The following is a 26,577-nucleotide window of genomic DNA, read 5'->3' as shown; positions in this document are numbered from 1 at the left end:
CAGAGGAATCACCAAAAATCTCTTTAGTAGATAATGCCTCCTTAAATTAATGCATTTTGACAACTTTTTTCAACTACGTTGTTGGGAAGCTTTGTGTTTTATAGTCTTCCCAGGAACACCAGGAAAAGTTCTGTTGCAGAGGGCTATCAACCGGGCTTGCAGTTTGCCTGTAACAAGTACTGCATGTGCTCATTCTGTTATACTCTCTCCTTTAATGGGAGCTAAATCTTGGCCAGAGGTCCATGCTGCTCTGGCTCTGAAGGAGACATCAGGCTTCAAGGTCCATGCTGCTTACCAGGATGAGCTGGCACAGCCTCCAAGAGCAAGAGATATGGTGCGTATAGATGAATGTGGAGACACAGGAAATGATTTCCTGGGTGCATGAACATTAACATATTAATTTGGCTCAGGAGCACTCTTTTAAAGAAAACCTCTAAATTGTCTGCACTAACTGCACTTTGGCTCACAAAGCTAAGTGGCTTTGGTACATAAACTGGATTCCTGTTGGAGTTAATGAAATTAGGAAGTGTGTTCCGACCACTAATGGGTATTCAGTCCCTGGGACCATACTACAGCAGGTCAATAGTAAAACTCCAGAACACGTAGTGTGGGTGTCAGGTCCTTAGCACCAATGAATGCACTCTGTGGAGCTAGTCTGGGCTGCGATACATGTTCCCATGAGCACAACCCTTACCTGCTGGGTGAGGAGAATGTAAATGTGAGGTGTAGATGCTAATATAGAGCTATTGGGATAGTAGGACTTTCTACTAGCCCAGGCCTCCTTTCAAGATGATGGGAGTATGAAGTAGTAGAAGGGCAGTAGTTAGAATTATAGAATAGCTCAATTGTTTTTTTATAAAAAGAGAAATTATAAAACAGCTGGAGAACAGATGTGTATTAGTGAGATATTACATTTGTTCTAAACAGTTTTGTAGGCAGACTTGAGCTGCTTTTTTACTGCTGATTCTTGCTTCCCTTAACTGAAAATATATCTTTGTGTATAATATATGTGTAAAGATGTATGTGTGTGTATACACACACCCCTTTTAACAGAGGTACTTGAGTGGCTGTAATTGAATATATTTCTTCTTAGCCTCTGAGGCTCTGGAAAAACCCTAATTACAATGCAAGCAATGTGTATTTATGTGGATAAATTCCCCTAAAACTTCTTATTTCCTTATCAAATGTTACTTCCCTTACAAGTAAGTTTAGCATAGATTGGTTTAGCATAGTTCGTACAAATTTTGTTGAGAGCTACCAGGGTTGTGTACTCAGCAGCATCATAGATTGGCTCGTATTGGAAGAGACCTTAGAGATCCTCTAGTTCCAACCACTGCTGCCTTAGACAGGGACACCTTCCACTAGACCAGACTGATCAGAGCTCCATCCAACCTGGCCTTCAACATTTACAGGGATTACAAAGCATTCACCATTTTTCTGGGCAAACTCTTCCAGTCTCACCACCTTCGCAGTAAAGAATTTTTCCTAATATCTAGTCTAAACCTATTCTCCTTGTTTGAAGCCATTCCCCCTTGTCCTGTCACTACATGCATTTTAAAAAATTCTCTCTCCACATTTTTTGTAGACTCCCTTCAGGTACTGGAAAGCAGCAATTAGGTCATCCCAAAGCCTTCCCTTTTCCAGACTGAGCAGCCTCAATTCTCTCAGCCTTTCCTCATAGGAGAGATGCTCCATCCCTCTAATCATGTGTCTCTCCTCTGGACTCACTCCAACACGCCAATGTCCTTCCTGTGCTGGGGACGCCAGAGCTGGATGCAGCACTGCAGCTGGGGTCTCAGGAGGGCAGAGTAGAAGGGCAGAATAGTCTCCCTGGCCCTGCTGGCCAAGCTGCTTTTAATGCAGCCCAGGACACCTGTGGCTTCCTGGGCTGCAAGTGCACATTGCTGGGTCATGTCCAGCCCACTAGGATCCCCAAGTCCTTCTGGGCAGGACTGCTCTGAATCTGTTCATCCCCAGCCTGTGCCGATATCAGGGCTTGCCCTGACCCAGCTGCAGCACCTCGCACTTGGTCTTGTTAAAACTTATGAGATTCCCATGGGCCCACTTCTTGAGCTTGTCCAGGTCCCTTGGGCTGGCATCCCATCCATCAGGTGTGCAGACAAGCACAGCTTGGTGTCATCTGCAGATTTGCTGAGGATGCACACAGTTCCATTGTCAGTATTCCCTGAGTGACGCCACTTGTCGCTGATGTTCATCAGGACTCTGAGCCATTAACCACTGCCCTCTGAATGTGGCCATCCAACAAAGTCCTTACCCACTGAACAGTCCATTAAGTTTTATGGATTACATAGAGTGTAAGCACGTAGTATCTCAGGACTAGAATATCTCAAGTGCTAAGCATATATTTGAGTAAGATATTGAGAGGTGGCCTTAAGGAAATTGATATGGGTTGCAGATAGTTTGATTTTACTTTAATTGATAGTGGTTTTTCTGTAATTGTGTTTACCTGATTCTAGAAGAAATTTCACATCAGTGCTTTTCTGTACTTTACAATATAAAGTCTGAGGTTATCCTTAAGCTGTGGGTTCAGACTTCACCTTAATTTCAGTCTTTGGTGTGGTTTTGGGTTTTTTTTAATGAAAATAAATGTCTCTGAGTTTTTGGAAGACTGCTTTCGCTGCTGACTGTATATTTTCTGCATTGCAATCCATGATTAAATTTCTTTCATACTGATATTTGTAGAGAAGGACTGTTGTAAAGTAGAGAATAACTTCATTTTATGTGTTCTTTATTTAAAAAGGTTGTATTATTTCAGCTGTGTCTGAACTTCCATGCAGTCTGTTTCTTCAGCTTTAAGTATCAGCTGTTCCTCCTGGTGTCTATAATGGAACGGATGTCATGTTGTAGCTGCACGATATCTATCTGGTAACAGTTTGTTAGCTTTGGTATATGAGATCATTTGTTTGGCAGCTGGTACTAGTGATTCCTTTGGTCATAGTGCTGAAATGCTTGGTGAGATCCTACTTGCTAAGCATTATTTCACAGCATTTATTACCAGCCTGGCAATGTTCCATCTTCTGAAAAAGGAAAGAAAGCAGTAGTGAGCTTGGAGTCTGCTTGGATGTCAGTTTGTTCGAATGAAACACTCCTCGGAATGCTTTTGTGTCCTAATTGGGTTTTTTTCTTGAGCTTCCTGCAGTTTTGTAGAGATCCACACAGCAATAACCCTACTGAGCATACATGTACATCTTCATACTTGGAAATAGCCATAAACATCTGGCTGTAAATCCTTCAAAAAATTATTGAAAGAAAATCAGTTTTATATGCCGTAAAAGGGCAATTCAGCCCAGGGCCAGATCTGAGCATGGGGCCAGGAAAGGTCAAAGAGCAGATCTAAACCGTACACTGTTTCACAGACAGCTGAAAGTGAGCCTTAGGCTGCAGTATTACACCTTTGCACCGGTGTTAGTCTTTCATCAGTAAAGTGAGCTAAAGAATAATTTCTGCGGAAAGAGATTTATTACAGTCTCACTCAAAAAAACAGCTTAGAGAGGAAGTAATTGAAAATATGGTCTTTTGACATGGAAACCACACTTCCAGCCTGGGGCTCTTTTTACAGAAAACAAGCCCTGAGTCCTCTGGTTTTGAGCTTTGCAGGAAGTAAGGCCGTTCTTCTTCTTCGGTTGTTTGGATTTCCCCTACCCTAAACACTGCTGTCACTGAACGACCTCTTGGTTTCCTCTAGCTTTGCTCTGAGTCTAGCTCCATCTCTTAAAGTTTCAAGAAGTCACCCCAATTTTTGTTTTGGTTTTTTCCTTTGCCACAAATGACAAAAAAATATGTGGAAATACACAAGCTATTGACATTCAGAGAGGGATGGATGTACCTTGGTTATTTAATTCCATGAAAAGATTCATTATTGCCTAGTAGTCAAATGGGTTTTTCCTGTAGCTTATCTTATTTCTGATTTTAAGTAACTTATCCATGGGGTTCCACGCACTGATTCTTAAATAGGTGTGCAGTTGGATAGTAGGTGCTTGATTCCTTATTCTTAGGGCGCTTTTGCGATTGACATGTCCAAAATTGGGTGAGTGCTGTGCCACATACTATGCTCAGTGGAAAGGGATTTGGGGAATAATAGCAGCAGAAAGCCTTAGAGGTACCTTTCCTTGTTAATGGCACAACTTAAAGCAGGAAACACTGCAATTTAGCACAGTGATGCTAGTGCTGTAAGGAATTACTTATTTACATAAATGGCTTGATGTGAATGAGAAAATAAAGCTGCTTGGAGCTGAAAAATGTGGACAAGCATTCATAAAAGCTGAATTTGTGGAGAAACATTTTAAAAGCTGATGCAGAGCTTTGTTACCAGTAGATGCTGGCTTCACGTAAACTTATATAAACTTTGTAATTTTTCTTATGTAAACTAAGTTAAAGTTGCAAAATAGCTTTGTTAAATTTAGGGGAAAAGAAAATGGAAGAGTTTTGACAAAAATGTTTTAGTCATTAGTCATGTCATCCCACTTTGACGCTGTGGGATGTAGGTGTTTCCAGTGCATGTTAGTGGCCTTCAGCTGTTGCTTTGGTCTGAACAGTGGGTAATAGCAGACCAAACGCCCTAAGAGAGTAGATGTGACAAAGTAGCTGGGTCAGGGAGGACAGAAAATGGAGTAATTTTCCTCATATAGATAATTCCTTGTTCTGACATTTCAGTATTATTGAAGCTGCTGTGGACTTCCTTTGCAAAGAAAATGCTTTAGATTAATACTCACTGTATGTGCTACAAACCTTGGTGATGTACAAGTTCCTTTAAGAATTCTTTATGACACTAACAATCATGTACTTAGCACCTTAGTGGTGTTCATATATAGCTTCTGAAGAGTAAATTCAGATTTGGAGTCATGTGTTGTGTTTTATATTTGTCAAGAGTTATTTCTAAGTGCACCCTTGATTAAGAGCGTACTGTTGTCTTGTATGCATCTTAGATGAAGTGTTGTAAGAAGAATGTTCTTAGGCTGTCATAATTATCAGTATTTGCTGTGTGAAGGTTTCCATGGGTACACTTCTTAGGCAAAAGATGAGGAATGCAATTCCGCAGGATTGTGGTTAACAGGCTTGCTAGAGAGAATAAGCAAGAAAAGGAGGACTTTGAATGGGGTACTCACATGAAGGCAGCAAATATCTGTCTGTGCTTTTCCCCTGTGCTTCCTGTGATAGTGTCAGATTACTGCTGATCTCATTAACAGGTATGGACACAGCAGTTCACCTTTGCCTGTCATGAATCGGCTCCTCTGTGTATGCTCTGCCTGTGCTGCTTCTTAATCTTCATGCTCAGGTTCTTCTCTGTTCTGCTTTCTCCCCACCTTAACAATGCCTTTCTCAAGTCACTCCATTTTCTCTGTTTGTCTGGGTTTGTCACTTGAGTACCTTAGTAATGTCATGTTTTAATGTGCAGGGCTGAGGTCACAAGACAAGTTCCTGTGCAGGCTACAAGGCGAAGTGTTCTGAGGCACTGAGAGGATGAGCTTAGGAGTTCTGGCAACAGTGCTTGTGTCTTCCCCACATCCACTAGGGCAAGTGCAGGTGCATTTACCTGACCACAGCTGAAATGACTTTGGTCAGTCAGCACTGCTGGATATTGGTGAGATTCTTAGAGTTGTACTGATAAACGGGCATGAGGGCTTTACATCACACTTGCTGCTGTTAAAACTGAGTCATGATTTTGCTTCTATGGGCTGTGCTGAAGTGAAACTTGAGCTCTGTGTGATGTAATTACTGAATCAGTAGGGAGCTTTCTCTGCAGGATGCTCTCACTTCAGTGCAATACAGCTCAACTTTTCTCCTCCAAGGTGCTCAGTGAAATTTTAGATGCGCTAATGAAATCAGCTGTATTAAGTAAACAATTGACAATATTTATTTATTTTTCTAATAGAGGTGCTAGCAGTCTGAATTTGGTATTAGCACTTTCAAATTAGAAATCTGAACACAATAGTACTTAATTTTTTATAATGGAATTGGGAAGTTTCTTACAATAACAACTCAGCTTTTATTTTCACTGAGTTGAATGACTTGTATGAAAGAAAACAGAGGCTTGAATGAACTCAGTGCTCTGAATTTCTGTGTGGAGTATTTGTACTGAATTCTGGGTCTGGATGTTATCAAACACCTGAAATTGCTCAACTCTTGGGGTTGGGTTTGTTAATGCACAGTTCCAGGAGTACAGAAAATCTGGGCAGAGTACATTAGATAAAGTTTTTGAAGAAAGCCCCAGAGAGAAGGCTGTACAAACTGTTGAATACATAGTTCTGAGCAAGTTATTCTTAAACTATTATTATTATTTCACTGGATGTGGATAATTTTACAGAATGTAATATAATGTTGTAGTGTTAAAACCCTCTGTGGTCTGGAAAAGACAGTTATTGGAACTTTTTGAAATCTGCAATTCACAGAAATTATTTTATGTTCAGACAAATTTTTGTTTTATCTTCTTTTTTCTATGGGGGCACATGAGCTTGTCCAACTATTGCAGAACAGTTGAGTGCTTGTGTCTGTCACATTTACTTGCCTTTCCTTTCACATTCCCCCAAAATAACCTTTTAAAATCTTGTCATTTAACACTCTGCTCTCTAACTTGCACTCTAAAATGGGTTGTACTTTTTGGGACAAATTGTCCTATAGGAAAGGTCATGATCATTTTGTTTCTGAAGTGTCCTGTCTTGTTTAACAGCTTGGGTTGAACAAGGTGGGTGGGAGACCTATGAGGCTGCTGCGAAAGAAGGTGCAGTTGCAAGGAAGAAGAAATTTGGTGCAGAAACCACTTAGCTCAGCTGTGGAGCAGCAGGGTTAGTCCATGCTTGTGAAGGCTTGGTCTTGGTGAGTGGCTCCTACATTACAAGATGCTACTGCATTCTCCTGTGCTGGAATTGGGTATTGGCTGGACATTTGTCACTTCCACATTAGTGTTGATAGAACAGTGTTGAAGCCCTCTCAGTCATGCCTGTGTAAAGGTCAGTGATCGAACTAGCTCTTTTTACAGTAGTCTGTGTTAAGCTGTGACACCATGGAGGAGTGGTTACAGAGGGCTAATCCTCAGCTGTGTTCAGAAGGCTGGAATAAAGAGCCGGGATTTGGTGGCCACTTCAGTTCACTTAGCAGACAGCCATAGTGACATGCATCTTAGCTCCTACTTGGTCTTGGCTTTTAGCCTGGAGGAAGGTTGCTCTCCTGTGTTGGCCACTTGAAACAGCTTCAGGAATGCAACTTCTGTCCTCCCCACTGCTAAAAGTGTTTCTAGATCACATCAAGTTAAAGAGCTGGAAAAATTAACCCTCTCTCTTTATAAAGGTATTTATGAGATTTGCCTGTACATGTAAATCATGGTTACCTAATGATTTTGGTACTTAGGAGACTTGAGGATATACGTCAGTCATCTCCTGTGGACTAGACCACAGTACAGTTGAGTTCCAAAAAGTTCAGGTACAAAATTTCTCATATTCAGAAGTTCCTGTAAGCAGTCTTACAGACAGAGATATATTTGGGAATGCTTTTGAATGGAACTAGGGAAATAATGTATATTTGAAAACAGCTGTTTCTGTTTGTCGCTTTATGGTGTCATTTGGTGGAAATGCTGTAAAATGCATATGTATAACTGGACTGGATAATAGGTGCAGGGATAGGTATGCAGAGAGGACAAAAATGCAAACAGAACAATGTGTTTTGCCGTGAATGTGGGTTTTTTAAAACAGTCTGTCAACTCGGTGAACCCATGTGCACATCAATTGTTTTTAAGCAAAACATGTCTGTGTGGACTTGAACCTCTGAATTAAACTTTGTTTACTGCTTGAAGAAATAATTCTGTATTTGTACTGAAATGTGTTAGCATATGAACTAGAAATTTATTTGAAATCTAATTTGATTTTGGCCTTTTGCTTGTCTTACTGAAGCACTAAAAGTTGACTGTAGTCTTCATTAGAGTTGTATCCTCAGTCCCTGTTTTGACAGAAAGTGAAGAGAGTTTTGTTTGTATTTAAATGAAGTTATCCTGACTCTGTAGTTGTTAGGATGGCTTCTAGTGAGTCTGCTCTGGTAGACTTCATCTCAGGAGTAATTCAGGTCTGTTATAAAGGATTTTCTTGTACACTGTTTTTTTTGGGAATGCTAAAGGAGCTTTACGAATTTTTACTTTGTCATGAGAAGAAAGGTTTCTAAATTTGTCTAAATAATTGCGACGTAAGCTTGCTGACTGAAATTTGTTTGCATCTATCAATGTGCAAATCATTCTTTTTGCACAACAAGGATGCAACTGGATTTTCTGTGTGATTTTTATTTTTTTTCTCAAGTGTTTCTGGATTGATGGACTGATACTTGGCAGGCAATTGTTAGCATGCTACTGGGTGTGGTCAGCTGTAATTATGTACAAACCTGACTGGATAAACTTCTAAGTCTACTATAAATACCAGTGTTTTTGAGAAAATGTTTGGGATCCTATGTGAGTAGTTTAGAGTGATTGGCCTGCTTTAAGGAGGGGAGACTGTTTCATAACTTAATGACTATTTATGCACTCAAAGTCCTACGCAATTGGTGGTAAACAGAACGTAAGTCTTTAGCATAGTGGCTTGCAGCAAGGGTAGGTTTGCCCATGCCAGTCAGCTGCAGGGCTGTGGTTTGTTTAGTTGGTTTTGTGTGTAGTCTTTTTCATTGAGCAGGTATATGGTATGAGTGATTTAATTACCCTGATCTTCTACACATAGTCCCAAGACATGTTTCCTCCTTCCCATTCCAGTGAAACTTGAAAATAAATCTGTCTAAGCCTTCAAGATTAAGTTATAGTTGTTAGAAAGCTACTTTCTGTGCTGTCTACAAGAGAGAGTTAAAGAAAGTGTTTTGGATGGAATAGACAAATTATCATAACAACAACAGGAGGAGCAAAACGTATTTTTGGCTATAGCTAGTGAAAAATGCCGGAGCTGACGTTACATCCGTCTGTGTTATCACTTCATTCAATTTAAGTCAGGATTTCCTGGCATTCATCTAGACTGAGGCAATGGACTTTGCTGTTCATGCTATAGCAACTTTTGGGTGATCAAGTATGGCTTCTTGTGTATGTGTTCTTTCCCATATTCTTGCCAGTTTGGTAAATCAGTACTTTCTCATAAATATTCAGCGTAGCTTTTCTTCCTTCCCTTCCTGGTTATTGCAGACTAACTTTTCAGTTGCAGTCTCTGTTTTAGAAGGATCAAAACAGATCTTGTTCTTACAATAGATTAACATAACCATTTACAGAGGTCTTACCAATATTGTGTTAGCTGGTCAAAAAACCTGGGCTGCCTCAGCTCCCAGCATTGTTAGAGAGCCACATCTGATATCTTTTCGTAGAAAAGGAATTTAGGAGGTAAATTTTAATTTTTTTTTTAAGTGAAGTTATACTGCTGAGTTTGTGCTTTTGGGTTAGATGAAGCTGACCTCTTCTAAAGCAGTTTCCCTTGGGAGAGGGACAGAAGGTCCCTGGATAGCACTTGCCTCTAGACCTCCTTGAGAGTATTCTTTTGTACGGTGGGATTGTGTATTCAGAACAATGATGACAAATGGGGATTTGCAATCTTTCTGCGCCCCTGGAGAGAGCACCCTAAACTTCTGTCTGTAAAGCTTGAGAAAGTGCCACATCCTCTGCAGTTCACAAAGCCCTCTTGTGAATGTAGCCTTTTCATAGTAGAAGTGGAGGAAATTTGTAAAGAAATGGTTGCTGTTAACATGCACATGTTTTTAGCTACTTTAAGTGAAGGTGTTTTTGTGTGTTATAGCAGAAAAGATATTTTTCATTTAGCTAGAAAAAAATGGGTGGGAATGTTGAACACCAGGCATTGTTCATCTCTCTGTATTTGTGTATTTACTTATGTCCAATAAATAACATTTTTTGTTAGTAATTATTTTCTTCATATTCTAAAATGAATCCTTTGAAAAGAGGTTTGAAAGCTGTATACAGACTCTTTCTTAAATAAAAATAATAAAATATAGAATATAGGGCTTTATAGAGGAGGGAGAAGAAACAGGAAAGAGCAGGCAACCAAACCCATGCCTCAGGATTCCAGCCCTAAGGTGTGGTGATGTCTGTCTTGGCCTGCTCACTTATGTAGGAGATACTAAGGTCTGAGATCTGTCAGTACTTTTATACAGCATTGCAACAGAGTATGAGCTAGCACAGTGTTATAAATACCAGATTCTGCTTTGCATTGTTGCTCAAAATTCTCCTTCAGATGTACAACGTGTAGCTCTTCGTGGTGTTCAAGAGAAGGTGGGGAAAGGCAGAGGCAGGATAAAAGATTTCTCTTAATCGCATTTTCTGGCAGAGGCAGTTCCCAGACGTGCCTTGGCAGTGTCTGTATTTAGTAGCTGTGTTCCTGGCCGCTGGCCCAGTCACATGGTGCCGCTGGAACAAGTGACACGGGAATGATGCATTAGCCGAGACCCAACGCTGCGTGCCGGAGAAGGTGGGGTGGCCTGGCCGCGCGGCAGAGACGCTGGACACAGCACTGCTCGCTCCCGGCTGGCCGCTGCCGTTTGGCTCCAGCTGTAGCTGGGAGCTGGTTATTGCAGGTGCCTTGAAAAAATAAATAAACAGGGAAAGAAGCAGAGTCAAATCCTAGAGAGTGTTAAATTACAAGCAAATTTTCAGTTCTCGGAAATGATGAAGATCATCACTATGAAGCAGCTTCTGCAAAATACTTAACTGACTTCGGGTCTGCTGAGCTCTCCTGCCTGTTAGAAGCTATGGAGATGATGGCAGAAAGTGGGATGGAAAGGGGAAAGGTGTTTAAGACTAAGCACGGCTTTCTGTATGGAGGAGAGAGCTAGGTGGTGGACCTAGGGTGCTAACCTTACTGCAGACTTTACCTTTCTTTGTTTAAAGACCCAGTATAACAAAAAACACACTTTTCTTATGGTAAAACACAATTAAATGCATGCCCTTTTCCATGCAATTACAAGCCTTTAGCTCATTTCTCCGCTAATGAGGAATTCCACTTCTGGAGCTAGCAGCTGAGAGCACTGTCTGTGCTATTTGTGGTCCTACTTCAAACAATATACTTGCTGGGTGTTTTCTTTGATTAGGGTTTTGTTTTATTGTGGGTTTTATTTTTTATTTCTACATTATGACTGAGATGCTCTATGAAAGCTAGCTCCCAAACTTCAGACTTGTAGATAAGGTAATGAACAGTGATTCCTGATGACTTAAAGAAGCTGAGTTGTGACACACTGGTTTAATGGGCTGCTCTTTATGTTTGTGGAAGGCTGATGTGTGCACTTTATATAGACTCCAACTTGCGTAGATCTGTTTGTTAACCTCTGTCAGCACCATGTGTGTCTTGTCATTTCTGTGCATGCCTGTGATGATATTGCTTTGTAGCAACAAAGATGATGAAAAAATGCTTCCAGCCTTACAAAAATCCAGTATGTTGTCCTTTCCTAAGCAGGGAGTCTGTGGAATTCTAGGTTTTCAATGAACGAATATATCCTATATTGTTTTGGATTTCATAGAGGAACATGTAGAATTATCCTAAAAATGAAAGTGACCCTTCTGTACAGTGACTTGATACTGAGAACTTTATTTTTCTCTACCTGAACTCTTTCTTCAGGAAAATCTGTCCTGAGAGAGAGCAGTGCTCCAAATACTACCTTCCTTCACTTGTTGTGTGACTAATCTGCAATGTATCCCGCCTGACTTGTGTGAAACTAGTAACTATGTATCATGCTTGAACAAGGTAGTTCATCCGAGGTTAGTAGTGCTTTGCCATATTAGGACTACTTTAAGTCATTGTGGAAAAGGAATGCGGTGTGGCATCAGCGTAACTCTTCCCTATCTGAGGTTTTAGAAAGAGAAGAAACAATGCAGGGTAAATGATTCAAATTAGGAGGGAGGATGGGAACCTGTGTCTTCTACATAAGCTATTCAAGGGACTAAAATAGGGAAAATCATCATTAAGCAATCCGAAAGAGATTCCATTTCATCTTTAAACGTGTTTTAGCACTAATCCTGAATGTCTGGGTCTTGGCATTTTTTTGTGTGTCAATTGTGCTAAGTGTATGTTTTGCAGAAACAAATGCTCACTGAAACAGGAGGTATGATTCAAACTTTTTTCCCTAAGCTCCTCTAGCCACTTCTAAAAGCTGTTTGGGAAATAAAATCTTGCAGGGGTCTCTGAAAACATTCTCTTAGATATGAAAGCAGTGCTTAAATTGTAGTGGACAGCTGTAACTTACATAGAAAATTATTCTTAACTACATCACATATATGTATTTCTTCTTCCCCCACCCTGAATTTTCTTGCTGAAGTGTTACCTTGAGATGAAATAATTTAGGTAATTGTCTCGCAGTGAAGATGAAGGACAGGAAATGACCTACAAACAGAGCAGGTGACATGCTGTCACATAGCCTAGAAAGAGAGTGATTAAACTCTGCTTTGCAGTGGATTATATCTGCAGAGCAGGACACTTTATCCCATTTTTGGTGTTATCTACTTTATGCACTCTGTGTGTTTTCCATGTGTGGATTTATGTATTTTGTTGTTGTTTAGAAACTGTTCTGTAGATTTGCAGTGTTAATTCCCCAGGTACTTTAGGATTTACATTATTCTACAGATGATTGCATTTACAGATGAGGTAGTGTTGTGAAGCATATCTATTTAGTGAGCTTCCAAGAGTTCCTTGTTGTAATGTCTTATGTGAATTTGATAGTTTGATGAATGTTCCAGAATTTTGGTTTATTTGGGAAAAAGGTAGTACAGAAGCGAAGGCTATGATTTCCTGATCTTACTTGAAGTGTATTATTTCATTTATTTTATTTGCACTTCAAAGATGACTGATAACACTGGTGTTGAAAGTAGTCTTCCTCAATGAGGTGAGGGCTAGAGTTGTCCTCTCCTAGATCATTTAAATCACTTGAGAACAGGCCAAAGATTTAACTTGTTTGCTACACTTGAGGGGAGGAGTGATTGTGATCCAGTATTTGTTGCTTCTCTAGGAGTTGAAGTGGAGTTGTGGTTTTTATTGCTATAGGTTTCCCTCAGCAACAGAGCAAGATGTTCAGCCTAACCTTGCTCTAGTTTTTTGCTTCACTTCTGTCCAGTTTTTAGATGTTGGGGTTAACTGTGATTACAAAATCATTTTAAGGGTGCTGTGCTATTTAGCAGGTAGCACGTAGCACTGGGTTTTGAAATCTTGCTTCTAATTCTACTGCTGGCCTGGTTGACCATTAACAAAGTTATTTTCCCTTTTTAACCTGGAAGGGAAATTGCAGTAGGGCTGTTATCTTATAAAATGTCTAAAATTTTACTGATGGGGAGAAAGCCCATTGTAATTAGAGATTTGAATTATGAGCAGATTATATCTGGATAACTTTTTTTAAAGCAAAGATGGGGAAGAGTACTTTGTTCTGCAGTAGGAATGCCAAAGCCTAGCAGAACATCCTGTGTGCAGCTTTGGTCAGTGCAATACAAGAAAGGTATTTAAGCTATCAGAGTGCCCAAAGGAGGACAGCAAAGATGGTGAAAGGCCTTGGGGAGGAGCCGAATGAGGAATGGCTGGGGCCATTCAGTTTGTTGAGCCTGGAGAAGAGGAGACTGAGAGCAGATCTCACTGCAGTTACAAGTTCCTCCTGAGGGGAAGAGGAGGGCCAGACACTGATCTCTTCCCTGTGGTGACCAGAGACAGGACCCAAGGGAAGGGCCTGAAGATGTGCCAAGGAGGTATAGGTGGCATATCAGAAAAAAGTTACTCACGTAGAGGGTGTTTGGGCACTTCAACAGGCTCCTCAGGGAAGTGGTCACAGCACCAATCCTGACAGAGTTCAAGAAGTGTTTGGACAACACATTGGGGCACAAATGTGACTCTTAGGAATGTTCCTGTGCAGGCCCAGGAGTTGGACTTGATGATATTCTGTCTTCTGTGATTCCTTCATTCTGTTCAAAAACTTATATTTACTTAGTCAGAAGGAGTATTTTAGTTGATATTTTTGTCATCAGCGTTACCATTGAATTATTTTAAGAGGCGCATGACTATAAATTCTCATCAACTTGAAGTCTGCAACAAACCTTTTCTCATTGTTCTCCTTCATGCTTTTTAAAAAAAGCTTTTCAAAGTACTAGTGCCAAGTTCTTGTCCAAGTATAAGTAGTATTTGTCCTTAGAAATAAAAGCATTACAGTGCAGAATATCTAGTATGTTTCTTGGTGTTGGTAGTTGAGGTTTTTAAACTGATCACCATATGGCAACGATGACAGATTCTTACTTGCTCCTAAGCTATATGAGGTTGCTAAGGGTTGTCAGATGACACTTGCTCACATGAGAGCCATTAACAGGGTGTTGTAGCCAGTGTTAGAACAACCTTGCAACTAAGGGCGAGTCACTGCAAAAGCAACTATGCTTTTTTTTTTTTAAAAGAGGCCATATGGTTCAGTCTTGTGACTACATAATTGCCAGCTACCTAAATCACATACCAGGAAACAAACATAGCTAAAGTCAATATTAGCTGTTGTATCTGCTACAGCTTTGCACCAGGCTTAGTAGGAAAACCTCTGACAGCAGCAAGAGCAAGTCCAGGATGGCTTCTGAAACCTGAAAGGCTTATCTGTTCTGCCTGGAATAATTGCAGGAGTACATTAGCTACAGCTGTCTTTTTGTATTAATGGCTTATAGAATATATGAAGATCGCTTTGCCTTTTTTTCCCCCAGTTGGAAATTCAGCAGACTGTGTTCCCTTATAGGGAAGAAAGCTGATGGTAAATTACCATTGTTAATGGTTGATCGATAGTGAAGAAACCTGCTTGAGGCTGTTTCTCTTCAGCAGGTATTTAGTTTCTTTGAGGGAGCTTTACAAGAGGATTTGTAGCTAAGAAAATGTGTGGGGGCACACCAAAAACTGCAAATGGCACCTGGGGACAAATAGAAAGAGCAAGAAACAACGAAGTACCACTTGGAAATAATCTCTCTTGTACCAAATTGGATGAAAGAATTAGAAAGTCTTTGAGAGACGAAAGTGTCAGCTGTGCGAACAAAGTGACTAGACTACTGCAAAACAGGTATGCATTTAACTTTTTTGATGTATGTGATTTTTGACAAAGGACATTTTTATGTAACAATAGATTTATAATCATGTGCCTGAAAGGCTGTTTTGTAAATAACTGAAAAAGTTCTGTTAGAAGCTTATTTTTGATGATGATACTGACTGAAACTCCAGAAAGCCTTTCCTGTTTGAAACTGAACTGACATTCTTGGCTCTGATGTGTAAGATTTATGTATATGCAAACTGAGGCATAAAGGGTAATTGCCTTTCTTTTCAATTAAGGTTAAATAATCTTACCTTCTCTTTCCAGTTTCCTAATGAGTTTCCCCTCTTTTACTTTTTTTGCCACCTCCTGTGTTAGTGGGTCAAATTCTAACAGTGTGCGGAGCTGACAGGAGAGAAGGCTGGGAAGTGGGGGAAGAACAGAAGAGAGGGGAACCCTCTGCTTTACTTATAAATTGCCTCTAATTTGAGCATTACATTAGAGTAATCCAAAGTGGGAATAGTGCTTATTTAACTTTTGTGTTGTCCTTTTCAGACATGTGCCAGCATGTCTCCAATGTCTGACTCTTTAGCTATGTAGCTATGTTGCAAATACAGTTCAGGGTGGCTTTTTCCAAATTCTAGTACCCAAGGGTGTTAGAATTACTTTTCTACATTTAGGATTGCTGATCTAAGAAACTGAAAAATGTAGACAAATATACAGAGATGTTTCATGCTGTTTGGTTCTCTAGCCTGTAGATGTTGAAGGAGTGAGGTGTTAGTCAATTTCAAAAACAGTTTAAGGTCAACTGAAGTAGTTTTTTAATATAAATTAATAGGTCACTCTTCAGTTATTGCATGCATGCTGATAATTATAAAGGTGAAGCAAAAGCTTTCTTCATGAGGATCAGAGTTTGGATATCTATATTAACTGAAAGTATTTAGGGGGAAGAATGAGGCACATTGTTTGTGATTTTTTTTCCAGAAACAAACAAGTCTGCTTTCCCCTAAGAGAGATCTTGCCTCCATGTCTCATAACTAATTGAAGAAATGTTGAACAACCCAAAAGAAAGTAGCTTATATGCATGTGCAGGAGAAAATAAGGCAAGCTTAAGCTTCTCTGGGGGCAAAACTTTTCAGGATATCTTTAAGCTGTTCCAAACTTGTGGCTTTCTTTCAAAAAATAATAATAATAAAAAAATCCATAGCATTTTAGTATCTTTAGTAGACCTGGTTCTACTGTCATGTGAATATAGGTTGATTTGGTTTATTTATGTTGACTTGAAGATATTTTCTCAGTTCTAGCATCTTTCACATATAGTAAAGATACAGTCTGAAGGTGAGGCTGGGTAAGCTGACCTGCTCAAACAGACAGATGGTGTTGAAGGAGCCACTTCTTCCTGTGATTTTTGGCATCATGCTCTTATCCTTTTTCCCCTTGTTCCGGCCTTGGCATTTTGTGTCTTTTTGTAACTGGCTCCCCTTAGGGAGTCAGCTCACCAAGCAGACAGAGACAGAGAACTGACTTGGGAACAAGAAAACTCAATTAACATCCCAACTGGCCTCAATACTTACTTGGAATGTATAGGGAGTGTTTTCTTTGTGCCCTTTCCTAAAGGTATACAGTTCCATGGACAAAAAGTGAGTTAGTGTAAGTCATGCTGCCACCAAGAGGTGCAGCTTCCACTGCCTTCTACTTCTTCCTTTCTTCAACCATCTTTCTGATCCACTTTCATGTGCTTGGACCGACTTCTGTTACTGCAGATAATTCAGTTTACAGAAGGGCCCAACAATTGCCAAATGAACACAAGTAACAGGAAGGGTCACATAGTTACAAAAAGGTGTGAAAGGATATGTGGGGCTCTTACTTTTGTGGTCAAGTAAGAAAACAAGTTCAGTCAGAATAGCTACATTTAACCTGAAATGCGAACATATACACAAGATCATATTAGTTTAGTTAATTCATCTGATTTTTAAGAATACGCAGGACCCGACATTGCTAAATAAGCAAGAAGCTGATATAGAGATAAGGAATTAACATTTTAGGGTTTTGTTTTTTAAACAAAAGAACTGTGAAAACAGAGCTGACCAATGAGTCTGCATACTGTCTATTCTACAACACTCTGCTTTTAGGAGATGATTGAATACTCCCACTGTCCCTGTTTTTGGGGGATCTGTGTTACATAACCTCGCTTAAACAATAAAGGGTGGAAGTACTGTAAGCAGTGCTCATCAGCTTTTGTGATGGGCATAAACATCCCAGTCATCTGACTAGTCTTGGGCCTGCTGCTAGATTCCAGGTGGAAGTAATGAGACTACATGGACTTGTATGCCTGTGTAAATTGCCTATAGATATGCTTGATGTTATCAAATGAGGATCTCTTCTGTAATGGGTAGGTCTGCTGCAGAAACTACATCTGTAAGCAATAGCATCATTAAAACATGTTTGATATTTGGTTAGAACTATAAGAGAACCATTACCTGAAATTACTTCCCTAGATCTGGTTTGCTACTCAAATAAAGCTCTGTATGATAGATTTTATGTAATTTCTTAGCTCATTGCTATCTGGTACTAGAGAATGTGTTTGTAGTTCTGACAGATTGCAGCAATCTTCAGTTCTAGCATGTTGTGTGGAAAAGGCTCTTAAATTGGCTTCTACTTTAACATAAAATCCAGTTCATGTCTTATACAGAAGTCAGCACTGCATGAACAACACGGTGCTTGCTTTAGTGTATAATGAAGGAGATAATTTTGTTCATAAGGAAACCTGAATTCATGCAACCCAGCCTGCATGCAGCCCTGCATCAGTGGGCAGATGCAGGGCCAGATTGGCTCTATCTGTGTCTGAAATGCATCTTTCTCAGTTTAGACTTGCAAGTCTGGTCTGAAGTATGTATGCTGCTTTGCCAGTCATGGAGATAAATAAGGCTTTGCTCTTGCATAGAATTTAAGTTAAAGCCATAGAGATGTGCCTTTTCTCTTTTGTTAAAGGAAGGAAAGACCTGCAGCCTTTTAAAGAAAACAGTGTAGTTACTTCAGGTTGTCTGTTGCAGTAAGTAAGTAAATAGATAGCTATGTAACTGAAGAGATATTGGGGTATCTGATACTGAAGAGTATCAGATTCATGTGGCAGACTAGGATGGAGTGGATTGATGACTCTGACTTCTCATGCATTCAGTATAACTGGATTTTGTAATGGCATTGCACAGGCTGTGGGCTGAGAAACTAGTAACAGACTTCTTAAACAGATGGTGTAGTTGCAGCTCTCTATGTAAGCTAGGTGTGTAGGATCTTTGTTGGGCAACTATCAACAATGGTATCAGGTCTGGTCCTCATGCACGTTAACGTAATGCTGTGACTGCCTTTGAAAGGGAAGGCTTGAAAAGAAATCTGCCTGGCACTCTGGGCAGTTCTAGAGGCAGCATGTTACATACACATCAAGAAGTTTCCTCACTGTGGATGGCAAAACAGCCTTTAGCATTGTTCCAGGATGGGAAACCTTGCGTATTATGTACATACAGCATACTTGTATCAGAGTACCTTACAGTGGAGATAGGTATCTGGCTTATTCTGTCCCAAGATATTTAAAAATAGACCTCCAGATTGAGGTCTTTCAGGTTTGAAAAAGATGCCTATTTTGGCTTATTTTTTTTTTTAGCTACATAGAAAGCACAAAGAAGAAATTAGACTGGTTTTACTTAAAATTATTTTAAAAACACAAGTCTGCAAGTATACTTCTAAAGCAGTTATCCGGACTCTAGCAGGAATTGATAGTGTTTGCCTCAGTATTGATGTGTGGATGTTGACAGAGCGTGGAATAAAAGAAACAGCTTCATAAATTCTAGTCTTTCATCTGTATGGGTTTTTATGCTCTTCTCTCAATTATTTACCTTCCATTTCTGTAAAGCACACTTTGGAGAAATTCCTAATTGAAACCTCCTTCTGGGTGGAAGATCAGTGTGGCCTTGACTGAAGTCTGTTTATGCAGATTGTTAAACCAACAACTATTAATAAGTTGTACTCTCACTCCCCAGGTGCAGTCCATCCAGGTCACGGCTGGCACACTGTGACTGAGCATCAGTAGTACTCTGTGGCACTGCTTGAAAATCCCATTGATTTCAGCTTGTCAGATACATAATCTAAGAAATGTTTTCTGTAGCTGAAGCTGCAGCCAAGCAAATCTTCATGCTCTGATGTGCAGACTGACTCCTTTTGGAACTAGGAATTGAGGTTTCTTATTGCCACAGTGATCAGTTTGGCTCCTCAGCCCCTGTGGTAGTGCACTGAGAGAGGTTGTGTGCCATGCTGTATCTGGAGAATGGGCAGATTCTGGCTTGAGAGAATTGTTTTGCTTCAGGTTGAAGTTCAGGTATCTTGGTTTCATATACTAAATTATTTTCATTGTAGCTGGAGATCAAGTCTCAGTAACCGATGACTGCTTTGTAACCCCTGAAATGTCTCAGAAAAGGAAGAAAAAGAATGGAACAACATAAACCTTGTCTGTTAGTTGCAAGATTTAAACTTTAGGAAAATCTTAATTTACATTATCAGGAATAGGTCAAAAGGAATTAGGTTTGTGTTGTTTAGAGAAGGAAGAGAGAGGGTGTAAGCCTTGAGCTTTTGAAAGGCTGCAGTAGAGAAGGATGGCAATCAATTCTGTTTTATTGCCACTGGGAGCATTGCATAAAATAGCATGCTTACCTTAAAATAAGGATGATCCAGGCTGTGTACAGAGAAGAGAATAATAATAGTTAAGGCCTGGAGCTGATTGCTGAGACTGAGTTTTATGTTCTCTTTCTGGAAAATTTTAGAAAAAGATTGGATGAAAATTGGGTCTGGTTGTGCCTGCCATTGTCAGTGACACTGAGCTTAGACACTCCTTTGGAGATCCTTTTTGCTTGGAGCTATGTGATTTACACCCTGGATTCTGTAAATGCTAAGTAAAATATGCCTAATACCTGTTTCTTCACTTAAATGAACCTGCAAAGTAAACATGCGTGGTTTTTTAATATCTCCTGTTTCTAATCTGTAGCTGGTCCTCTTCGGAGTTTGACTTGAATGAAATCCGCCTGATAGTTTACCAAGACTGTGAGAGGAGAGGCAGACAGGTCTTATTTGACTCCAAAGCAGTCCACAAAATTGATGAAGGTGTGGTTCAGGTATGAAATGTTAATTTTGCTGTTGTCCTACTGCTCTTTTGTTTTCCTTTCCAAAAGCAGTTATTTTAATAGAACAGTGTCAGCTTCTTAATCTTGTGATCTTTCACTCTGATAGCTGCAACAAGTATGTGTTAGATTACAACAAACCTATGAACATGTTTGATATTGTAATATAACTATGGTATTCAAATGTAACAACTTAATCCAGATTTGTTTTCAGGCAAAGAAATCTATTTCCCTTTAAACTGAGTATTTCTTCAGCCTTTCTGATGTTGACTGGGTTTGCTTTTTGTTGTTAGCCCTGGCTGTGCAATCCATTTCAGTGATGTCCACCATGTGTCTAAAGGTGCTTTTTTTCCTTTGGTGTTTGGATTAGTAAAGCTGTTGTCTTTACGTGAATTAAAACAACTTCACTGGCTAACCACATTGTATTGTGTAAGCATGATACATGGTTTGTGTAACATGTAAGTTTTGGTGACACATAGAAACAAGAGCAGATGCTGTCAAGATGCAAGTTCTTTTTGTTCTCTGAGCACACAAATTGTGAAGTAAAGCATTCAGCAAACTTAGGTCATTTTAAGATCAGTAAAACAATAGTGGTTTCTGGTAGTTTTGCTTGTTTTTTTTTCTACTGCCTCTGTTTCTCTTCTACATTAAATTATTTCAATTTTTTTGTTTTGAAGCTCTTTTTAGAACCAGCAGCTTCAGCTTATTAGACTAGCATGGTTTTTTGCAGAGCTATATATATATTTTTATATATATACACATATATATACACCTGTATAAGCCATATAACAGTCACAACTTGTAGAACTTACTTAAAGAACTTGCTTAAAAGGCAACAATCTCTATTTCAGTCACACTGTAAATAATGCCATTGTGCTGAATCAGTAAGACTGATGAGCATCATCAGCTGATGTCTGATCATCTACTTAAGAGAGTAAATGGGTCAGATTGGTTGTTAATCTTGCTTCCCCTCTTCCCCCATCCCCCTCCCAAAATCAAGGTTGTTACTTATATCTTAAAGTTGTTTTAAAACAAATAGCATCTTAGCAAAAAATACATTTCTGGCTTCATTTAAATACTTAAATTATTCCACTTGCTTGAATACTCTAGCTAAAAGGTAACTACAAAATGTCCTATCAGAAACTCTCTATGCAACACTGACATAAACAGATTAAAACCTCCCTCATAACACATGATACAGACTATAATCTGTTTTCTAGCCAGACAGTAATCTAGGTATCCTTTCAAAACAGCCAAAGTCCTATGAATGCCATGCAAACACCTGGATGTTAAAAATTATTTTGAATGTTTGGTTGTTATCAAACAGCAAAATTAAAAGTTGATTAATTTAAAATTAAGGCAAAATTACTTTTGAACTGAGTCCTGTTTAAATTCAAGGAAGCATATATGTGTATACTGTGTGTTTTTCTGAAATACAGTAAGGCTTATTCACATACAATATTTAAATACATTGTTTGTCTTTAATCTGTTAATTCTACCAAATGATGGATTATTCATACCTTGGTTTTGCTGGCTGTTCTTCTATTTTAGAAACCCATTAATAATTTGGGGTGCAAAAGTTACATGCAATTTGAGTGTTTAATTGTTCAAATTATTACAGGAATTTGTTTGTAAGAAACCCATAAACTGAGATTTTGTTTACATAATTTTCAGCAAATATTATGAAGAGTAATTCATAACAATTGGGAATGATCTTCCTGTGAAACTGACTGATTACTCCAATTATATGTGGTACTGTGAAAACCTGTCTGACAGTGTGAATGTGAGAGCAGTTCTCCACGTGCTATGATGCTGGCATTTAAAAAAAAACTTTTAAAACTGATACGTATTTTTTTAACCAAATAAGAGTATTCTTTATTTCTGTTGCTTTTCTGTAGTTGTAAGAAGATTCTTGCCATAATATCATTCATATAAAGAATATAATATTCTCTTGCCATAGAGATGGGAGTTCTCAGATTTACTTTAATAGTTTTTATCACATTGTTCTGTTTTGACATAGAAAATGGCAGATGAGGCTTCTGTAAAGACTTCTGCCAAGAACTGCCAAGCAAGCAATGGGAACAACAGTGTTTCTTCCCATAGTCCTTCTGTAAGCTACATGCAAAGTATCAAGGAGCAGATACCGAAGTATCAGGTAATATTTGTTACTTTGTTGCTTTTGCTTTTCCATTACTGAAGACGTGAGTTTATTAAAGCCTTCACTTCGATGCATTGAATGACTTTGGCTTCTATTACATTACAGCTTAATCTGAACCTTGAGATATCTACTCTATTCTTAAAGTGTTGTAGAATAAAAATATGTATGGCTGCATCCTATCCTTTTGGTCTATCTTGGTCTTATCTTTCAAGGGGTTGAGAAATATGTCTAATAGCATTTTGTCATAAGAAGATTTTAAGAAGCACCATACTGTTTTCTGTTCATGTCTGCCTATGGTTCAGGTCAGTTCTGAAGAAGCTGTTGAACATGGTATATTAAGAACACCTTTAGTCTGTCTTATTATAACATTAAATTTTAGGTGCTCTGGCTCTTTCTTAGTAAAAGTGTTAGCATTTCACATAGAAAAATTAAATTTGAAGCACATATAGGTTCAGGTGGGAAATGAAAATAATTCTATTTAGCTGGAAGGTGACTTTTTCAAAATTAACAAGCTTCATATTTACTGTTGATGATCAGTCTTTGAAATAAAATAAACTACTGCTCTGAAGACTGCATTTCTAAGTATAATCACAAATCATTTTCCACTAGAAAACATTTCCAACAAGCTTTCTACAAGGACAAGGGAAGGTGAATTTACTCATTTGAATAAGGAAGGCAGTTTATTTTTTGGGGATCCAGACCACAGAATCTGAGTCCTCTTAATATTTACAGCTTTTATCAAACACTTGGTTATATGGGAATGTTGCTAGACACAGCTGTTTCTTTGGAAATGCAGTAGAGCTTTTTTTCTTTCTTGTCTTTGGAGGTCCCCCTGAAACAAGGGTAGCACTGCTCATCTAGTGAGCAAAATGCAGGATTTCTTCCTGCTGTACTCGCTAAACCCACAATGTTAAATGCACACCGAGTGTACACTGATCTTACTCTGCGTGGAAAAGATGAACTTCTTTGTGTTCTCCATTCTGAATGCATCACTGTGGCACTGTGTTAAGTTGAAATAGTATGCCAAGTTATTTTTGACTTTGCTGTTTCCATCTTGTCTGTGTAGTACACCAGACCAGCCTCTGATGTCAATATGCTGGGAGAAATGATGTTTGGCTCAGTGGCAATGAGTTACAAAGGCTCCACCTTGAAAATCCACTACATACGGTGAGTGTCCTTTTTTGTGATGCACTGTCTTGTCAGGCACTTGCAATTGATGACTCACTGAAATGACTGTTTATCCTTTCAGCTCTCCCCCACAGCTGATGATAAGTAAAGTCTTCTCAGCCAGGGTAGGAAGCTTCAGTGGAAGCAACAATAAGTAAGAACATCTTTTTTTATATATATTTTTTTTCCTTTCCCAGCTGGTACAGTTGTCTGTCTTTCTTTTTCCTTTTGTAGTTCTGGTAGAAAATTGGGAAGGCAGCTGTGGAGAAGAATTCTCTTAATAGATCCTAGTTAAGCCAGCCAAGTTTTTAAGTAGGACAAGAAAATAATTCAAGTTTCTAATTCTTAGTTTGTCCAGGACGTGCAATAAAGTTCAGAGGTTAGGTGCTTTGGGCAATCAAAACCTCTATCTCTTCCTCCTGTCAGAAGGGTGAGGAAGGGATATGTTGAGAATGCTTTGTCCCCGTATCCCACTTCTGTTTCCTTCAACAGAAATACTGTTCTGTTGTACCTACTCTCCAAAATGGGCAAATGTAGATAAACTGAATCCCAAATGTCATATAAAGAAGCTTCCAATAATTAAAATATAAAAAATAAATGCCTATTTCCTTCCAGTTTCAGAAACCTACTTGTCTTTGAATTTGGTTGTAAAGTTAATGTTCAGTTTTGTTTTTTAAAAAATGAGCCTAATTCTTAAGCTAATATTAGTGACTATTGATCACGTTCTCAAGGAACACTGGCTTTTCCCCCTATTTTAGCTTGCAAGATAGCTTTGAATACATCAACCAAGATCCCAGCCTGGGAAAGCTGAGCTCCAATCAGAATGCTTTGGGAACCTGTCGCAGTGGAAGTAATTTAGGTAAATATTTCCAGGTTCTATGTCTTTCTGACAACACGAGGCCATCTGTTCATTCAGTTTTGGCTTTTTTTCCCAGTACATCACCACCTTGGTTATTTTGTGTTGGTTTGGTCTTTTTTCCCCCACTTTTTTTTTTTTTTTTTTTCATTTTTTTCCATTTTCTCTACGTTGCTTTTGTTTCCTAGGTGTGTTACAGCTGTGTAGCAGCAAACTGCTGCAGGGTGTGTCTGAAGGAGGTCCCCTCCGGCTCATCCGCAGCGCTTCTTTCTTTGCAGGTTTGTGTGGAATGCCAGCCACAGTGTGACCCACCCATATGCACACACAAATCCAGCTCCTTCTGAATCTTTGCAGGACGTGCATAATTAGTCTCTAGAAACAGAGGGCTAGAATAGTGACAACAGGTGTATCTGGCATACGCTTAAAAATGTCTTCTGAAAAAATGGCTAAATTACTGTGTTCCATTTTAAAGATGTTTTTATGCAGTGTTTTTAAAGATGAAATGGCCCTTATGTTTCTTAGAGAACTTATGTTTCCTGGCTTATTGCTGGTTTCTTGCTAACATGCAGGTGTCTTGCTGGTGTTCAGCTTTTTCTCCTCTTACCTCTTACTACTTTTTAAATTTTATGGCAGACATTCAAAATTCTTGAGCTAAGTTTAGGAGGCTTTAAGTTTTTTGGTTTTTTTTCTTAAGTAACGTAAATTTATTTAATTCTCAAAACTTTAAGCTGCATAAAGTCTCCTTTTACAGGCAGAATGATGATCCATGCAGGTGGGTACATCTCAGGCCTAATTACTTCTGTTAATTGCAAAAATGTGAACTGAAATACCAATGCAGTTTCTTCATAGCCTTTGCAAATCTTGCATGCTGTACAATTTGAGTAACTCTGCACTACTAACACTTTGATGTAATGTCACATAGGCTCAATGTTTCTTACTGTGAGACTTTGTGGGCAGTAAATCAGGAAGTGAAACAGCAGCTTTTAGTGGACTTTGTGCTAGACTATTTCATTATGATCTTAACCTGTGTTAAAGGACAATCTTGCACTCTCAGAGTTTTTCAAGAGTGACAAATGAGGGTACCACCAGCCCTCACTTTCAAAGTATATCTGATTTCTGATAATGCAGACTATATTCATATTCTTAAGCTCCTTAAAGATATTTTTACATTTACACTGGGGCAAATAACCTTCCTCTAGTAACATGATATTCAGCATAAGCTACTGTTTGCTGCCACCTCTCTTCACTCCATACTGATCTTGAGCAACAGTACGGGATGTGATTTTTTTGGTGTATGACCTTTAAACTTAAACATTTTTTTAAATGCTGACAGATAGCGTGATGAATTATGTAATATTTTCTATTGATCTTTGTTTGTTTTAGCACACAGCACACCTGTTGATATGCCTAGCAGAGGACAAAATGAGGACAGAGACAGTGGCATTGCTCGGTCAGGTATCTGCTGTCTCTCTTGTTTGCCTGCTTTTGTAATTGTTACAATTCTTTGCTGCAGTGATTCACCTGAAATATAGACACCTCATGACCTGTAAATCCATAATTGTTTTTATCTGCTTAGGTGGTTTGCTTTCTGCATTTGCCGCAAGCCTTCATGCAAAAATATTTGTAAATATATTCGTTGTTTACAGCCCCCATGTTCTGGGTTCTTAACCAATTTATAATTTGGAGGAAGAACTGGTTGGAGCCTTTAGTAGAACAAATGAAGAGAAATTGTTTTTTACAATGAATAGGAAAACGATGACCAGAATTCATCCTGTCTTCTGTAATGGGAGTGCAACAACTCTTGGGAGAGAGCACTTTTAATGAGAATACATTTTAGTATGTATTAGTAGGGACAATCTCCTACTTCATAACAAATGAATGTCCTCAAGCAGCAAGATTTATTTAAAATTGTCTCTCCTGTTGCAAAGTGAGTTGTGTGAAAAAGATCAGCAAGCAAGAGCAATATTTGTGAGAAATTATTGTTAGGGTATGAAGAAAAATATTTAACCAGCACTCTTTGTGATTCATTGTGTGGGGTTTCTTTCTTTCTTCATAGCATCTCTGAGCAGTCTTCTGGTTACTCCTTTTCCATCTCCAAGCTCTTCATCATCATCTTCTAGCAGCTACCAACGTCGCTGGCTCCGAAGTCAGACAACCAGTTTAGAGAATGGAATTATTCCAAGGTGGTGAGTGTAGCACCTGTCTTCTTACAACAGCTGTTTGGCAATAATTTA

The 26,577-nt window shown here is 39.0% G+C and overlaps 1 protein-coding gene across 7 annotated transcripts in view; it reads left to right on the top strand.

Moving 5' to 3' along the window:
- The window catches only part of FNIP2 (folliculin interacting protein 2), a 60,755-nt gene that overhangs the window by 2,212 nt on the left and 31,966 nt on the right, over positions 1–26,577 (top strand). Inside the window, exons 1-9 of one of the 7 annotated variants that reach the window (XM_014261793.2) lie at positions 247–334; positions 20,030–20,156; positions 22,183–22,317; positions 23,387–23,487; positions 23,570–23,641; positions 24,246–24,346; positions 24,532–24,621; positions 25,727–25,798; positions 26,400–26,529. In XM_014261793.2, the coding sequence (XP_014117268.2) occupies positions 285–334; positions 20,030–20,156; positions 22,183–22,317; positions 23,387–23,487; positions 23,570–23,641; positions 24,246–24,346; positions 24,532–24,621; positions 25,727–25,798; positions 26,400–26,529 (878 nt within the window). In that variant the 5' untranslated portion in view covers positions 247–284. Of the gene's footprint in view, positions 1–246; positions 335–14,740; positions 15,031–20,029; positions 20,157–22,182; positions 22,318–23,386; positions 23,488–23,569; positions 23,642–24,245; positions 24,347–24,531; positions 24,622–25,726; positions 25,799–26,399; positions 26,530–26,577 lie in introns of those variants that run through there. The other 6 variants (XR_015772654.1, XM_014261787.2, XM_014261782.2 and 3 more) reach the window with 6 other exon arrangements.

Source organism: Pseudopodoces humilis, chromosome 6 (assembly GCF_049639895.1).
Source record: "Pseudopodoces humilis isolate 2021_Gansu_Grassland_sample_001 chromosome 6, ASM4963989v1, whole genome shotgun sequence".
Taxonomy (NCBI): Eukaryota; Metazoa; Chordata; class Aves; order Passeriformes; family Paridae; genus Pseudopodoces; species Pseudopodoces humilis.
The sequence above is the reverse complement of the archived record's forward strand: the minus strand, read 5'-3'. Positions and strand labels throughout refer to the sequence as shown.